At 41.1% G+C, this 18758-nt stretch overlaps 1 protein-coding gene across 1 annotated transcript in view; it reads right to left on the bottom strand.

Annotated features, from left to right (window-relative positions):
• Positions 1 to 1000: 1000 nt before the first annotated feature.
• Positions 1001 to 18758, bottom strand: part of LOC143329365 (cadherin-6-like) — an 81368-nt gene continuing 63610 nt past the window's right edge. Inside the window, exons 9-12 of the mRNA XM_076745215.1 lie at positions 17927 to 18048; positions 12576 to 12693; positions 10465 to 10716; positions 1001 to 4708 (exon numbers count right to left, since the gene is read on the bottom strand). Of these exons, the coding sequence (XP_076601330.1) occupies positions 4161 to 4708; positions 10465 to 10716; positions 12576 to 12693; positions 17927 to 18048 (1040 nt within the window). The 3' untranslated portion in view covers positions 1001 to 4160. The remainder of the gene's footprint in view (positions 4709 to 10464; positions 10717 to 12575; positions 12694 to 17926; positions 18049 to 18758) is intronic.

Genomic DNA, 18758 nt, shown 5'->3' with positions numbered 1-18758 from the left:
AGGAAGTCCATGGCCCACACAGGATTGGAGTTACTTAGCCAAGGCTTAGAAGACACCGGCTTGCATGCCAAAGACAAAGCTGCCTCTCTGTATTGGTGACAAGAAGTCTTCCTCCAAATATCCTTTAAGTGTCTGCTGGATCCATGGTTGGCCAGTTTGTACTGTCACACTTGTGCATACAGGGTACAGGAAAACAAGGGCTAGGACCTAAATGCAGACTACAGGCAGAGCTGGTAGAGATCAAATGATTTATTACAAAATGACAAACCCCCCCCCCCCAAAAAAAAAACAAAACATAAGGGGTGGTGACACAGGCAAGGGTCAAAACCAGAGAAAACAGTTCAAACATGCGAACAAATCCAACAAGAAGCAGGCAAGAATCCAAAAGGCCAAAAACAGGCAAGGTCCAAAAGTAACAAAGCAATGGTACAAAAACAATGAATAAAAAATAGGCCTTCCCATGTGGTCATCTTATATAAACTATTTATTCTTTGAATTTACAGAAAATGCTATATCATTAAATGCATCGTCATCTGGATATGAAAGGACCTATATTAGGATATGGGATTTTGGTCATGTTGCACAACTCTTTTGCCAAGGGCAGCATTTCAAAGCAGACATTCAAGAAAGGTACTTATCACAGTCACTCACTACGATTTGGTTGAAGTAATGAGTTCATTTTTAATTAGCTAACTGGTGTCTGCGGGCCCCTGTTGCAGCCGATGAACATGTTGAACCTGAAGCCAGTGGCCTTTTGAGAGTGGGAGCTCCAGACAGCTGCCCAGGTGGTAATCTGTGGAAGGATACCAAATTTTCTAGAGGAATCCAGTGAATCCTCATATTTACAGATTAATTGAATGTTACATGTTAGTCACTCTGAAGTTGTAAAAAGGTGCAGTTTCTGCTGTTAGAGCAGGAAGAAATAACTGGAGCACTTTTAATGCCTGACCTTAGCAGAAGAGATGTAACAATGCAGTTAAAGAAAACAAAAGAACAACACTTTCACTGTAAAAGTTTATTTTGAGAAAATTAAACAACTTGATAGTACATCATATACGGACGTTAGACTGCCCACAGCGAGTTTCACACCTCCAAAATTACATTAAAAAACAGTGAAGCTGAACGGTCGTTTGACTTTTTTCCCCTCCAAGAATACTGTCATAATGTCCTATAAATATTTGGTACAAAAAGAATGAATTACAATATAAAGAAAAATATGTGGACATTTTTGTTTTAAGCCTTCAGAGCAGACCACGGTCACAAAACACAACTGGAACAAACTGCTGCTTTTACTGGAACTGCCAAAACACACAATACAAATTCCCGATATCAAATCAGAATAACAAAATGTCTGAATCAGTAAATGATTTTGACTTCATAGTTTAATCCATTACTTGGAAACAAATGTTATTTTTAACATAGCACTGAGGTTGACTGTTGTTATGTTGACCTTTGCTTCAGTAACTACTGTGACATCAAAGCAAATGATGAAAATGCTGCCTTCCAGTGTCGGTTAATTACAACATTTAACAACAAAGGCTCATGTCTCTGAATGAGACACAAGGGTGGGCTGAATAAAAGTAAATAAAGCAGTAAATAAGTAAAGCTGTTGTTTTTTTTCTTGTCTCAGACAAAGCAGAGGGTGAACTGTGCCAGAATACCTTTGGGCAAAAACATTTGGATCATATCCTCAAACTATGTGTACATAAGAGAGAACAGGTACGAGCAGGAAATAATGTGAAGCTGAAAATGAGGTTACCAGTCACTGAAAGACATTCAAGCTGCAATGCTGCTTGTGAAGTAGGGCTGTCTCTTTTTCAAAAGTTCAGGTTGGAACGAACGTGCCCTAACAAACAACTTGCTCAAATCAATTTGAACTCAACCCACAGAGCCACATCCTAAACCAGTGTTAGGTTGTAGAGCTGACGCGAGGTGTCATCTGAGTGTCAAACAGGTAACTTGGATTTGTTTGGTAAAGGCAGCTTATCAAACAGCCTCATGTTTATCCACATCTTCCCATTTCCAGAGTTGACTCCACACATTACCTCTCATATAGTTGGTGTCATGCCTATCTGCAGCTCTGAATAAAACCTGCTTTATTTCTCTATTTTTTGGTGTCAACATGACATTGCCACCCAACGAAAAGAGACCCCACATTAAGTTAATGCACTGAACCAAGAAAAAGGAGAAATACAGCTTGTTGTTTTTACCCTTTGGTTTTTGTATTGATAAAAGAAGATATACTGTGTTCATTACTGAGCATTAGAGGAGCCGGTAGCTGAATTCTGTTTACTTTGGACAGAGCCAGCTGTTTTCCTAAACTAAGTGAAGCAGCTTCTCGTGGTAGCTTCATATTTGCCTTAAAGACATGTCAGCGGTGATCAATCTTCACATCAAGTTCTTGGCAAGAAAGCAAATAAGCTGAATTTCCAATTATATAATTGTTGTTATGGCTAACGTGTTAGCAAACATCTCCTTACGTCCAGCACATAGGGAGCAACACTAGCATCCATTTAGGTCTTGTTGGTCTCCACCTGATGGATGGAAGTCTAATATTCACTCTCCTTTCAGCTCCTGGTTGATTTCCACCTACTCTGGCTCTTTAGGTGCTTTAAACACTCTGCTGTGCTCACCAGCTAGTTGCTAACTGTGTCTGTCTGTTGTTGGGTGATAAAAACAGATCCTTCAACCTCAACAATGAGGTTGACTTCTACAATCGTCTCATTCACATTACATGTAGTCATTTGATGCATTGGTATTATAAAAATATTGATTAGGCCAGCTTTAATATTTGAACAAAACCACAATCTTTGCCTTAGAAATGGCTTGATTAACTCAAATATTGACACTTTTGAGCCTGGTAAGTTCATTCACACTCAAACAGTAGTCTGAATTTTTGAATAAAAAGTGACAGCTCTACTGTGAAAACAAGATTTCCCCATGTCCCTCATGTAAATATGAAGCATATTCTCAATGAAAATACTTGTTCAACAACTGTATGATATCTGAAATTGTATTTTGTTATAGAAAAAAAGACTCCAGTAAAAGTAAAGATTCATAGAACTCAGTATACTTCAGTTCAACCACATTTCTGACACAATATACACTTAATCAAGAGCTAAAAATCTAGAAATGATTCCATGAACATATAGCTTCTTTTTGTGTGTAGCACAAAAAAAATCAACCAAAAGAATCTAAAAACCTGCATAAACATAAAGAAATCAGTGCATTTCATCATATGAGTTGTCCTCTTTTTACTCTGTGTCCCGAAGAAGGCGATTTTCAAGTGAGGATCCTTCAGAACAGTTCCTCTGGAATGGTCTATTTGTACAAGACAGCAAAAAAGACAAAAAGCAATCATGTTAGAATCATTAGCCCCCTCCAGTCTCAGCCAACCTACAGGCATCCGCAGTTCAGCTCGAAGGGCAGCAGAAGGGCACTTAGTCAAAAAAAAAGAAAAAAAAAGAAAAGAAACGAACAAAAAAGAAAAGTCTTCTTCCCCACACTCTTCACTTCATATCTGCAGAGGTAAGTGGTGTTTTGTTGACCGACCTGGTTCCCAACGCTTTCCTCCATTCAGTTTAAAGCCACAAGACACACTTTGCAAAATGGTTATTTGGTAACCAAGGAGAGATTAAAGCAAAGCCTGAAAGTATTAAAAGTCCAATTCTTAATACAAAATAGAGTCCAATTTAGATTCAAAACTCCGTTCAGGCCTGAAATGAGTCTTTGAGGAGGTTCACACTGGCGGAACTGAAGATTGTTGGGCTCTACTGTTGCGCTGGTTAATTTACATTTCTACAGCCATTAGTTGCCATTCCCAAAATCAGATACTTAGGACTTCTTGAAAATGACTTGGTAAGCATTTTTGGATCCGTGTGCAGCGAAGGCAGGTGACGGATCAGGTGGCGTGCTTACGTATCCCATTAAATGGAATTAACATCTGCCAGCACATCTGTTGTTTCGTCATGTGGAGTGTGTGTTGTCTGTATTTTGAAAAGTTCTCACATTTTCTTAAAGCTCATCAGCAGCGTCTCTCAGATTGAGTTTTTTTTGGGAGTTAGACGTCGCTGTCTCTGGCCCTGCATTGGTCAAAATCTCTCCTGAACCTGTCTTAGACATGAAAGTGAGCTTGTGTGTGTGTGTCTGTGGTGTCTTTGTTAGGAGAAGTCACTGTCCTCAGCCCCGTACAGGTCAGCCAGTTTCCTGAACCTGGGCCCCCAGTCACTCAGGTAGTGGTAGTCCTGCTCAGCCTCAGACGATGCTGAGCCCAGTGAGCTCAGTGACTCGGCCACTGAGCCCGCGCCCTCATAGGCGTAGGTGGCCAGTGAGTCATACGGCGGTGCTGTCGGGTTACAGTCGTTCTCCAGCACTCTCTGATTGATGAACTCGCGTACGTCCCCGTTATCCCGTGACGCCATGCTGACTGGCGGCATGATGAGGCCAGAGGTGGTGGGTGCAGGTCGACGATGAGGTGGGTACAGCAGGGTGTCAGTGGGGATGATGTCACGCCTCTGTTTGGTAGACTCCTCCAAGGCGGCGGCAGCATCCGGGTGTCTCAGTGCTCCAATGTCAAAAGCCTGGGTGTCCTCCTCACCTCCGCCCTCGTCATTGTAGCTCACCACATTGTCCCGGACATCCTCCTTAGAGATGATGAGAGGTTCCTGCTTTCTTTGGCGTTTCAACGCTGTGAAGAGGACCACGATCACTGCAAGAAACCACAACCGAAAGATATGAGATCAGACAGTGAACAGCAGTGACTGGAACATACAGCCAATGAGGACACAGATAATAAATCAAAGGAAAAGGTCCGTTTATTTCAGTCGTCCTGTTGGTAGCTTTGTTTTTATTGGCTGTGACAACGCTGTAAGTTAATGGCTGCAGTGACGTCGCTACAATTAGGTCAGGCCAAGAAGCTAATAGCTTAGCCTGATTATCTTAACCACTTTATTTAGATGTAAAACCAAGTTGCACCAAAAAATGATGCACACCTTTGGTAACGCCTCATTGGCCCTCGTGGACTGTGTGGCAGGCTCCCTCTTGCCTCTCACAAACCTCAAGCTTGCAGGTACTTTGACTGGACATTTACTCTCTCATGTTGCCATGATACCAGAACACAACTGCACAGTTCTTCTCTAAAGCTACAGGTTCCCACATTATTCAAGCCCCAATAGCTTATTAAAGTCTTTCTGTACAGAACTGGGACAACAATCTGCTTTTCCTTCATTTCAAGTAGTTTTACCGGAATAAAAACTATGTGCTTCCATGTTCTGAGATACATGACAATTGGCGCAATCTGCTGTGCATCAGGGGATATTAACATGAAGCTGAACCTTTTCTTCTTCCCTATGTTGTGCCATGGGACACCTATGGAGCCTTTGTGTCACAGTGGGTGGATATCCGGCCTGGTCTCATTTTCATGGTGAGAGTCTGTATGGAACTGGAATGAATGGGACTCCTAATGGCAAAAACTATGAAATGAGAGCCAATCAGCTCTCTCACATCGGATTGATCAAGTGAATGCAAAATATGTACAGTATTGATATTTAATGTCTTGGCTCTGACCTCATCGTTCTGCACAAGGTAACACCAAGCTTAGCACATCAGGGAGTGGGGGGTGCGATAAGAACTTCCCCCTGAAGGGAACACAGATTTAGAGCCTACAGGTGGATGATGGTTTGGAGATGGGGCTTTTGAAATACGACAGCACGCGACAGGATAACATTCAGGGGAGCAGCGTGGCAGCAGACATGGCAGCAAAAGAAAGAGCAGAACACTGGCAGCACATAGGTACATCAATGGATACAGAGCGTTCGCATGCCACGTGAGCTGCCTGCGTGAGCTCGTTCACCAGCTTCATTTCATTTTGCAATAAATCTAAGTGATCTTTTAATCTCCAACTAGTAATAAAAGCACAGTATTAACAATATTGTACAATGCAAAGATGAACAAGTGAAAGAGTGCGTGTGAAGATGTGCACCACAGCTCATCTTGATTCAGAACAACACATGGAACTCGGAGTAGATGCGTTTTATCTCAAAATGAGTGTAAAAACATGAGTGCTGCACAGCCTGGGCACAGACAGACAGAAAGGACAGCCTTTGATTTCAGAGAGGGCTCAGCCACAAGTAATCATGCAGAACATTTGATTGGCTAAGCTCATGCAGGCCAGTTTGAATTTAAATCAAGTAAGAGCACAGTGGAAACAAGAAAGAGCAAAGGCGGAGTTAAGGTCAGGGAACTGAAATAACCGATAATGCATACACAGTGGCATCGCAAATCACAGCATGAAATGTCTGCAAAGAGGCAGGAGAGCGTGAGCCGTGACGTGAATGAGACAGTGAGAGAATCAGCTAAGGTAAATATAGAGGTAGATGCAGAAATACAGAACGAGGATGATTTGTATAGATAAAGTAGGCAGTTACTGTACAGCGTGTGGAAGATGAACAGAGGCAGAGAAGAACAAGAAAAAACAGTAACGTGATGGTTGAGGTGATGATGAATACATTCATATGCTTATCAGTACTACAAAACACAGCTCAGGGCTGTGTTTTGATCACCATGTTAAATATAATTTGACACAATGAGATTCCTCTAAGTATCACGACTGAGAACGAGAGAGAGCGTCACCGTTTGCTCTTCTTTCTCATACAAATGCATGTTTAAGTATATTTACTTTGCATCAGTTACATCTACATGTGTTATCACACATTTTGTGAGTCTGCACTGCAGCTCACCCCCACTTCATGTTCGAACTGTGGGCTATTATATCCACATCTATTTCCTGACATTTAAACTTCCTTTTGGGGCTGTATAACTGCGTCATATTGCATAGTATCCTGTGGCCTTGTGCTGTATCGTACTGTGACGTATCCCATCATGGTGAACTGTCATGATGGTCACATCATATCATACTGTATCACCCTGTACCATGTCTCATAGTATCATCCCATACATGTAGTATGGTACTATCCAAAGGTGTTGCATCTTAGTGTTCTTGTCATGTTATATTGTGTTGTATGCAGTGGTACTGTAGTGTGTTAAATGTACCTGTGGTATGGTGCCATGCTACTTTCCATTGTACCATGTTTTCTGGTAGCATGTTGTATCGTCTTGTTGCTGTGTCATACTGGGATGTACCATGTGATACTCTACCGTATTGTACGATCTCGCACCACATGTATGAAGTGCGCTGTGGTGATGAAGCTGTATCTCCTGTATTTGTCACCATGTGCTGTTTTCATTGTTCCAAAGCACTGATTTAGTTTAGCTTGTCGCTGTTGTAAGAACGTACTGAGCTGCACTGTGAGTTTCAGAAAATAAATTGAATCACTGAGCACAAATCTGTGCTGAACTGAGTGCTCCTTCTGATTATGACATTTGTCTGATTAAAGTAAACAGATTTAGTCATTTGCACAACAATGTCTATAGCCAGAGTATTTCCTCAACCAGGTGAGGAAAGAGTTATTACTCTGTATGGAAACTGTGTGTGTGTGTGTGTGTGTGTGTGTGAATGCATGTTGATGGCTGGTTGCTGTCACTTTTCTGCACTCAAGTACTCTAAGTGTTCATTGCAGTACGGTCTAGCCCTGAACTCACATACAGCTAGAGTACGTGTCTTAACTGTAAATACTGCAGCTGTACACTGATGCTGTAAAATACGATGTGTGGTTGATTGTTGCTCTTGATTATACAGTAGAACAGATTAGGTATCTAGAGGCTGCTCTAGTTGGAGTTTTGCAGATTATTCAGTTAATATAATACTTTATTTAATCAGGAAGTCGCATTGAGATCAAGATCTCATTTTACAAGTGAGACCTGAATAATGAGCTAAGAATAAGATAAAAATAAACAATAATAATAACGACATAGAAATATGATGATAACAAAATGGCAAAGATTTAAATGTATACTCATATAAACAACAGCATGACAAAATAGGAGCAGGAACACAGACCCTGTTTCCACCTGGCATGTTGTGAGGCTGACACTTTGTCCTGCCACTCAACAATTTAATTAGCTGGTACACGTATATGAGTTGTTGACACAGTTTTGTTTTCTTAGCTAGCTGTTAGCCTGTGTGAGCCAAACTTGTGAACACTTAATAACTGTGTGCAGGCCCTTTGACCTTCTAGCCAAAGTCACATAGGCAGTAACAAACACAAGTGGTCAGCTGGACACTTTTGTGGTGCATGACAGACACAGGTGTGAACAGCAATGTGTCTCGGCTGTCCTCACTAAAGATGCATGTTAATGCAGCTGCATACAGGACAGCACAGTGTCGGCCTGTCCTGAGAATGAGCATGGGTGTTGTATGGGAGTGGGAATGGGACTGATGATTGTAAGAATTTTGAAACATTATGTAACCTTCTATGGACAGACTTTAGGGAGAGGGAGCTTGTGAATGTGGACAGAAATAGAGACACCTTTGACTCTCTAGCCTAATGGACCTGTACTGTATGTATGTGTGTGTGTGAACTCTGCTGCAGACCGGAGTCTCTGCCAACTGTGACAAAAAGAGTCTTGCTGGTCTCCTGTAAGAAATGGCTGTATCCTCACTGCCCTGCGTTATTATATACTGCTGTATGATGAAGGGGCCACGGGCCACACCTTGGTCACTCACACTCACTGCCTCACTCCCTCATCCTCTCCTGGCGTTTTGTGACAGTGTTCTTAACTGTGCAGTTACTGTGGCTGCCGAGACACATGGTGTTCCAGTATGCTGTCTGTAAGTTGTTCTAAAATTAGCGGAACATGCTGTTATAAATGATCCTGGCCATTCAAATTATTGCATGAACCATGAATGTCATGCAGCATTTAGTTTGACGTCATTATATAGACTGATTTTTCTCACCGGCTCCAGCTCTGACTTCCAGTGTCCCTGGAGTGTGTCCACTAAGTCTGCAATGACTGCACTTTTAGAAGCATAAATATGTATTCATTTCCCAGCAGCCCGCTGGACTGTGACCACTGCATGAATAAGAGGATAAGTGGGGATGTGGTGGCAGATGAGATGCATTCATTTCCATACGAGGTTTGATTCTGACGAGCTCTGAACCAACATTCTTTTCCATTATAGCAAATGAGAAGAACACGACGTCTGCTTGTGTTTACGATGCTGTACAAATGGAACCACTGTACCGCACTGAGAGAGGTGTGATCATACATGCTACATGTTGTGTGCACACACATTTCATCTCATTTCTTTCACCAGAGTTCCTATTTCAATTTTAACAGCAAAATATAGATGTTTTACGTTTTCTTGACATTATCTTCATTCACATTTTCACAGTTCTTTTTCTTTAGAATTCCAATGTCTTTAGTCATGTGCATTGTTCCTTAAAATATTTTCAAAGCAGCTCTTTTGTCCTTGTCGCTGTGTTCTTCTTATTGAAAAATTGATGGGCACTGTGACATGAAGTGTGTTTTGTAGCACTGCGTACATGACAGTGAGGAGCACTGTTTGTGTGGAGAGGGAGCAGGACTTAGATGGTTCCTGAGCAGAAAAAGTTACTCTTGTGTGCCTGATTTATGGGACTGAATAGAAACACTGCTTGTAGTTACCACAACACAGCAGAGGACTTCAGTATTCCTAAGGAGGGAGGGAAGGGAATATGGCTGGGGAGACGTGGGTGTTTTCTATTTTTACATTTCTATTTACTTATTTCCCCCATGGCTGGTTTTTAAGGCTTGTGTTAAGATTTTCTTTCATTTTTTCTTTCATTTTTTTGTTTTTTGCATAATATTGCTATTTAAAAAAGAAGCACTATATTGTATTACATTGTTATATGGTACTGATATGAGGCTGACTCACAATAAAAACATTTAAACACAATGGCAGACTGTATGCATACATTATTTTGACTTTCTGTCTCTCATAGAAGGAGATTTTTCTTTCATTTTTCCAAAAATATCAAAATGGCATAGATACATAAGAGGTGATAAAGATAACTTAAATAGAGACAACTAAGAAAACGTCATCAGCTGAGGAAGATAAGGATGCACCAATCCAAGACGCCCCATCACTATCAGTGCTTTTACTGTCTTTATTAAGAAAAACAGCCACAATGTCACTGATCCACCTTATTTTTCCAATTAACTGATTAACTGTATAGTGAAATATCAAGAAATAGTGAGAAAATATCCATGGCAACTTTCCAGATCAGAGAAGGTGGTGTCTTCAAATGTCTACTTTCATTCAGTTTATATAATATTTTTTAGTATTTTTACTTGAAAATGGATGACTAACAACTAAGCAATTATCAAAATAGACGCCTGCTATTTTCTCTGTCATTCGACTAATGGATTCATTATTTCAGCTCTGATATAGAATGTATTTTAATTTAGAATATGATCTGAACGATGAGTTATTGCTCACCTTTTTGTCTCATATTTTAGACTAATCATTTTAAATGGGTCGAAGTGACACAGACAAACAAACATTCTGTATTTTGTCATACTTACTCAGCAGTATGATGGCACACAGGAGGATGGCGATGAGAGCTCCAGTGCTGAGACCAGGAGAGCTGCTCAGAGCCTCTGCATTGCACAGCTCCATGTTGCCTTCACGGTCGCAGGTGCACACCCTCACAGTGAGGGTGCCGGTGCTGCTCTGCATGGGGTAGTCGCCGTCGGTGATCACCACGGGAACCAGGTAGACGCTCTGGTGAAGGCGGCTGTAGCTGGCTCGACGTGTCAGGATGCCAGCTGTGTTATCTGAGTAGGAGAAAGTTCAGTTAGACTATCATTGTGGCACACCCGCAGTGCACGGTGTGCCTGACACTTTGTCACACAGCAGAGCTGTGAATAAAATTCACTTTACTGCCAGGTTGGAAAGAAAAATGTGTATCCAACAAGGCAGAAGTCACTTGTTCTCACTGATGAGACAAAGCATGAGGACAAATCTGTTTTACAACTTGGGGCAAAGGAACAATCAAGCAGGTCTGGATGACAGAAATGGCTATAATGAATAAAATCTAAAGCTTTACACTATCAAAATAGGGTACATTGCTTGACACTGATTGCACACAAGCAGCCAATCATGTTACAGAGTCACAGCCACAGTCAAGAATCACTTTCAAATGTCAGATCAAATTTGAAGTCTCTTCTCAATTTACACCAATCAAGAGTTATGAATGGATTATGGTTCTATGAATACTGGATGATCACCAGATAAAACCTGGATTTCCGGTCGTTGTGGCGGTCAGGAATAAAGAAAGTCTCAACTCCCTTAAGAGCTGATTTACTTTTATTATTAATAGTTGACTTCTAGTGGCTGTAGTAATTACGATGGGCGCAAAGGGGAAGTCAGGCGAGGTAGTATAAAGAGCAACAAAGTCCACATATGGAGGAAGGTGGGGTGGATGGATGGTTCAAACAAACGCTGGGCTTCCACCGAGGAGACAGCTGCTCATCACACACGGGAAAGCCAAAGTCAGTGTTCACCTATTTTAACATACATAACAGAAACGTGCTTATTTTAAACCAAATCATGATCTTTTCCTAAACCTAACCAAGCACTTTAGTTGACTAAACGAGACAGTTTCACAATGTTAACCATGTGATGATGAAGGTCCGGTGCACCTGTCGCTCTCCAAAGATCACATATGTCGTTTTGGGAATTATTGACCTATTCTGTCATTTAGGTATCAATCTTCTCATCTGACTCTTGACCAGAAAGCAAACGAGTTGACCAAAAATGTCAAACTATACCAGAATCTTACCAGAAATATTAACTTGATTTATATTGAGATTAACTATATCAATACCAACCAATATGAAAAAAAAACATATGTTGTCACAGCCACAGTAATAACAATAGTTTGTGTAAAGAGAATGGCTTTAGTTGACAAGTGGCCTGCCATGCATGATGATGTCAGTAATAGCAGGTACTGTAAACAATCCATTCATCCATCCATGATCCACCATGGACAGGTCCACTGTAAACACTGCTGCAGTTAATGCGTTAGTTGGGTGAAGGATGGCTGACACGGAGCGAGTCCTTTGTTTTTTACAGTGACTTATTTTCTTGCTTCTGTCCATCAATGGGAAATGCAAAACAACTGCTACTGCTATTCCATTCTGAAAAACCACATTTCCACTGCAGGGACTTTCCCCAGGGACTAGAAACCTTTGGAGGAACTCTAGCGTCTACATTGATTTAATGAAGTTCAGAACATTACTTTACACCCAAAGAGTCCTTACCAAAAGCACATTATGTTAAAATGTGGGCGTCACTGGACATTTCTGGTTGGTTCAGTACTTTATAGCATTTTATTTCAGCTGTGAACCAGTTTGTTTTTTCTACACTGTGCTTCAACACATCACGGAGTTACAGAAGAATGTGTGCGACAGATGGGACGATGACAAAGTTGTTGTACAATCGTACACAAGAATGACGTGTAAAACCAGCTGTCGTTTCTTTCTGACGTCAGCAGGCTGATCTTCACAGGTCTGCAGACTGTGCTGGAAACACAGACAACAGCCTGAAGGAACCTTTTAGTTCCTTGAACAGAAGCTCCTTTTCTTTTTTTAATGCCAATTCCTTCTCATCTATATGGTCAAGTGTTGCCTACCTCCATTGTCTCGGACAGTGAAGTTGCTGCGGTGGGTCCCCTCAGGAGCCAGGCTGAAGAAAAACTTGTGTCCCGTTGACGGCTCATCGGCATCAACTGCGCTCACTGTTTGGATCCGCTGTCAGAGACACAGACATCCATTAAAATGAACATCCCAATGGAGTTAAGTAAGTTATGAGCAGTCGATGCAGTCACAGTACACACTGTTGTCCTCACTGTCTGTGTGGTATAGCTGCCAACAGAACAGCTTGGATATGATCGGGATCACTGATGTCTGTGCTGAATAAACCATCGATATCTCTGTTAACCACACAGCTCAAAACATTTACTGAAACAGGACAGTAAAGACTAAACATTGCAGCTGGGTTTACTGTACTGTTATCTGCAGCAACAACCAATGGAGTGAAACAATAATTGATACTTCTATGTACTCTATGTACAGCATATCAGGATATACGTGTCTTTCCTTTTTTTCCTGTGCTGCTGCTTTACACGCAGCCATAACAATGCTGTTAATCATTCCTCTTACATGTTACTGTTTTACATAGCCATCAGCTGGAAATAGCTTGTAACCACGTAAGAGCCATTTGCTTTTTGACACTCTAATTTCTTCGCCATCCTGCAGAATTTCTCTCTTTTTGTGAATGTGACAAACCCTCCTGCTTCCAGTGGCGCTTTGAGGAGTGTGACAGCAGGACATGGAAGCACTGTGTTTAGCTTTATTTGAGCAAACAATGAGCGCTGAATCATTCTGAGTGTATGGACTGACAATGGAGAAGTGGATTATGCTACAGCAGTGGTTTGAGAAGTTTCTTTGGGTGTTTTGATACTTTTTGCCACAGCGTTATCTTGTCACCATTGGGATCCATTGTAGCTGACTGAATTCAAGCTGAGCACAGCTGCTGTTCTCTGTGAAGAAGCATGCTAAAAACTTTTTACAGCTAGCTTTCAAATCTACAGGGGGCGAGAGCTTCATATGCCAAAGATAGAATTTGACTGAGAACCACTTTAAGCCAAAAACAACTGATTCTCTAATGAAAATGGGATCCAGTGTGTGGCACGGATTCAAATTCAGAAACCATGAATTTAGTGTGGAATATGGGCTTGAATCTTGAGATTAAAAAAAGGCAAAAATAGGGCTGGGAATCAATGTTAATGCACCAATACCAAAACAATATGATATTTTAATATTTTAGTTAATATCTTACAAAATTTAGACATGTTATAACCTTTTTTTTTTTTTACATTTAACAGTAGATGTTTAACGTACTTTCTTCGTCTTTCACCAAAGACGCAACTCATTATATGAAGCAGCTGCAAAAGTGATAAAGTGCAAGACCTGAAATAGAAATAACCTTTATACAGTTATTAATTTTGCATTTTTTACATCTCGTTAGCTTCACTGACTGACTAATGGTCTGGGTATTGGTTGTTAAAGCTGCTAATCACTATTAGTATATATGTAATGGTTAAAGTGACCGTGTGTTATGTGAAAGGGGTCGCTCCTGGTGCCAAGACCACAGACAATCATCACCTAACTCAGCTCGATGGAGCATTTTATTGTCTTTCAGCTAACTGTTCTGGTTTTCTGGCCCACAGACTCTGCTCTCAGGTTTGCTTTGAGCAGCAGCACCATTTTCAATTAAAAGCTCTAAAAACCCAGTGTTCACTGCCTGCCCAGCAACAAACAACAAACACACAAAGCTGGCGACTGGCTGGTGAACCGTGTGGAGCATTTTGCACCTCTTTCAATTAATGCAGGTTTAATATAGAAATAAATCCACGATGCACTGCAGGAACTCTGCTGACTGTTGCTGAACCCCGGGGAGCTGTATGTTCCTGTCATATCTCAGACGGTGACTCTGTATATATTTTTTTTACTTTATAAATACAGTCTTGTTTAATTGAATGGGAGACACTAGCTGAGAGATTAAAGGCTTTAACGAAGATTTGTGCCAATAACACACGTGCACATGCACACATACATCCAATGAATCCGTAGGGAGGGAAGCAGCAGAGGATATCCAGCGAACAAATACTGATGATTAACATTGATGGACAGATGAAAGGGCAGAGGAATTAAAGGATGAAAGGATGGCAGGATGACAGGGACGTCAGGAGACCAATGGCAGCAAGCCACCATACTGTCAAGATGATGCTGTGCGTGTGTGTGGCATCAGTGTAGTGTTGTTCCACCTCATTGTGTTTTGTTGTGCTATATTTAGCCTGTTATGTGTGTGTGATTGCACACAGATTTGTTTTTTCTTTTAATTGTTGTATAATATTATGTAGATGCATGATGTGTGTGTGTGTGTGTGTGTGTGTGTGTGTGTGTAACCCTATTTACAATATTCTATGTGTGTTAGCTCCTGTCAGCGTCCATGACAGATTAGCTCGTCAGCCACCACAAAAGAAGAAACCCAGTGGTCTCCAGGAGCAGAGCCAACCAGTTTCACAGCAGCAGGAGTGAGTGAGTGTGTGTGTGTGTGTGTGTGTGTGTGTGTGTGTGTGTGTGTGTGTGTATTCAGTACGTGCACATCTATAAGCTTGTGTGCTTTAATCACATTAGTTGCATCAAATACAGTACGTGATGAATCATATCAAGTGGTATTACAGCAGAGTACAATTACACTAAGTACTGTTTAAAGCATTCAAATTCAAATTTGGACTGATAAACTATTCAACATTACACATCTAACACAGTCAGAGCTGTGTTGCATTGGACAGGAAAGCCAGTCAATTAGAAGCCAGAGAGGAATTAATGAAAAGTGATCTACTGTATGTCAATACTTTCATTGGTTCACTGGCAGTGTAACACAAGAAAGGCAGGAAATAAAAGCGAGTTCTTCATTTGAAAAAGCCTAAAATTCCCTCAAACCCATGAAGAACAAAGTGTTCCTGACTCATCTAACAGTTTACTGCAGTAGAAAATCAATTTTTCAGATTGTACTGATGCTCTGTACTGATGTTTTTGACAGAAAAAAGCCTTCAAATACAGACAAGAGACACGTTGGCCTATATTCCTCAAACCCAGTGCAAGGGTCAATGTGGTAGTAAGGGCTGATTCCATGCAAATGCTGTGTTTCTATTCATAAAAGGGGATTACCACTCACTTTAGCCTCTTGCGCTTGGCATGTCCCATAAGTGATTCATAAAAGCACATCACTACACAATAACTACCGCACCACCTGCTCTGGGCAGGCTGGTTCAAACTCTGTAGTTGAGGTCTTTCAAGTTCAGCGTTGTACACTGAAATAATGCTGCAGAGCTGCCAATTTATGAATCGATAGCAAGCAGCAGTTAACCACCAAGTGTGCATTTGTGTGCGTACTGTGTTTGTGTATAATTGTGTGAGTAACCTATTTATTTCTGAGGGACTGTCCATCACCTGAAGGATCACTCTGGTTTGATGAGTTTATATGTGTAGAAATCTGTAGTTTACCTTTTAACAGCTGACATGTGATGGGTATTTTTTTTTTTAAATATTGAAGTAATTAAAAAAATTTGGAAAGCTTTTTGGTCGGGAGTCACAACTTTCAAAAGGTGGTAATGGATGTGTTGGAGGACTCATGTCATCAGTATTTCTAAAATCCGGGACTTGGCCCTGCAACTTCATTATATGTGAATATTTCTGAGATCTGCAAACATGGCGACATCACACTGCGACAACAAAGTGCCACAGGTGCAGACCATCAGACCAACAGTTTGTCCAGATTATCTAAACCACTTTATTTAGAGGTCAAACTGAACGTAAGCGCACCTGAAAGGCTGGTAATGATCCTTCATTAGACAGGAAAAGTGTGTGCACACAACTGCAGTAAGCACAGCAGGTCAAAGTTGGAGCAGGAGGTGGGTCTGTAAACCATGATGGATGTTTACAGCAGACACTTCAAGTAATACTGTTGTTTTCTCTTCCAAACATCTTTGGTTAACCTGGGGGTTTACTTGCAAGCTGTTTATCTGTGTGATGCTCGTGTTTCTTTTCAGCGCGGTTGCTGTGTTCTCAGACCCTCTGTGAATGAAATGTTAGCATAACTGATGGTAACTGAAGTATGAAAATAAGACCCAAGGTGGAATAAAGCAGGATCGTCCTTTCAGACTGCTCTCCTAGGCTTCTAAATTGAAAGGAGACAAGACATGTATGCAGCTCCAAGGTCTCTCCTCGTGCTCCTCAAGCCCAAGTACTACTTAGAGTCTTAACAGCAGCAAGAGCACACAATAGGGAACTACGAGCATGATACGGCATGACTTGACTTTTTGTAGCAGGACACTCTCAAACAAAACCTGTCAAAGCAGTGTGTTCGATCAATACCTTCAACACCAGTCAAATACCTACAGCCACAGCAGGAAAGGGTTTTTAGAGGCACTGCTCATTCTTAGTGTCTTTAAGACGATGTTAGTGTTTCTTGTATGGGATTATTCGGTAAATTTCAAATCTCCTATATTTTTTCCTGACAGCGCGGCCCTGTTCTCGTTCCACTGTGGTCGGTCTGTCATTTCTCTGCACACAGATCCCCTGCTGGCTGAGGTGTAGTAATAATTAGTGGCTTCTCCACATATCCTCGGCAGCTGTGATTATCGAGGAAATAACCTGTGTTTGAAACGGGATATGATGATAGCACTGCTTTCTTGTCATTACTGTTTTTTGCCTTGGGGCTTGCAGTGAGGCTCTAGTTTTGGATCTAGTTAAAATACTTGGATTTGCTCAGCTATGAGAGGAACGCACTTCTATTGAATCTTTTATCTCTCCGTACCCTTTCATATTTGCAAAGAGAAATATACAAAATATTCATGAGGAGAGATTCTATTAGACAGCAGGTTACACCAGCTGTCATAATGTTAATTCTATGAGTAACCTGATAAAAAAAGACAAAAGCTTGGCTGTTTGGTTATTGTGCTCACTGCAAGCCAGTGTCTGCACTCATTCTCCAGCAAACCCAACAAAGAGGTCGTTTGCTAGAGACAGAAGAAGCACGGCTCTCTGACAGCACTCTGTGATCATGAGTGTACTGTATTCATAATGTTGCATTCACATCCAGCTGAAGCTTTTATTCAGTTACTTACATATTGTAAGGGATTCAACACATGGACTCGATTCGGGGGCTGGGTTTAGAAGATAAAATATTATTGACCCCCCCCAACCCTAGGCTCTGATTGGTTGGACAGCCAATCCGATGCTGCTGAATCTTGATTATATCTGGATGCTTAACTGTAAAAAGGACAGTGTACTGTATGTCAGTACATAGTGACCTGACAAAAAATACATTTATCGCTCCATCTGCCTGTCTATCTAAGCTAAACAGCACAATATTTCCACTTTCCAGGAGCACAAAGTGATGAAGCTGTAGTACCTGACCAGCCTTAGTCCTCTCACAGACAAAGGTTTCATACGCGGTGGCAAAGATGGGAGCGTTGTCGTTGATGTCCAGCAGGCGGATGAAGACTGGAACATGGCTGCTCTGACGGGGATTATCTGGAGGGAAACACATAAAAAGCTTCATGCTGGGTAAAACTTAACACCCTGCTCCACATTTACACTCCTCCACATATTCATACTGTGAGTTATCTGGTCCAACCTCAGCTCAAGTCTACTGATAGCTACCACTGAGCAGCACGCTGCCTTGGCTTTAGGGCACCATGTCAGTGTCTGGTGAAGCAGAAAGTTGGAGTGTTAGTCATACACTTTCCTGAGCCATGTTTTCCCTCCTGGTCACAAGGCATGTCTTTAACCTCTGAGCTCACGCATAAACATAATAGATGAAATATGAGTATGTGAAAGAAAACCAAATAAGTTCAAGATGAAGCGCAAAAACAAGGTCATGTTTGTTGAATCTCTGTCCAAGTAGTTGGCTTTTTATAGAGTGCTGTAATTTTCACAGCATGTCTCAGTTTAAGGAAACCAATCGGGCTTCCATTTCACACCTGAAATTAGAAAAATAAACTAATAATAATAATAATAATAATAATAATAATAATAATAATAATAATAATAATCTTACAGTCAACTTGTTTGTGGAAAACAAATTAGTTCTACAATAAAAAACTAAGCAAAACAATATTTTGAGGATTCCCTTTTTTCATCTTTTCTTCATTATAGGCTTCATTGTTTTCTCTCTGATTACCAGAAAATCAACATGACCAAGAACTACACAGTTTCAACAGATCCACAGATACAGTATCTAA

Source organism: Chaetodon auriga, chromosome 12, assembly GCF_051107435.1.
Source record: "Chaetodon auriga isolate fChaAug3 chromosome 12, fChaAug3.hap1, whole genome shotgun sequence".
Lineage (NCBI taxonomy): Eukaryota > Metazoa > Chordata > Actinopteri > Chaetodontiformes > Chaetodontidae > Chaetodon > Chaetodon auriga.
This window is presented reverse-complemented; position numbering and strand designations above follow the sequence as displayed.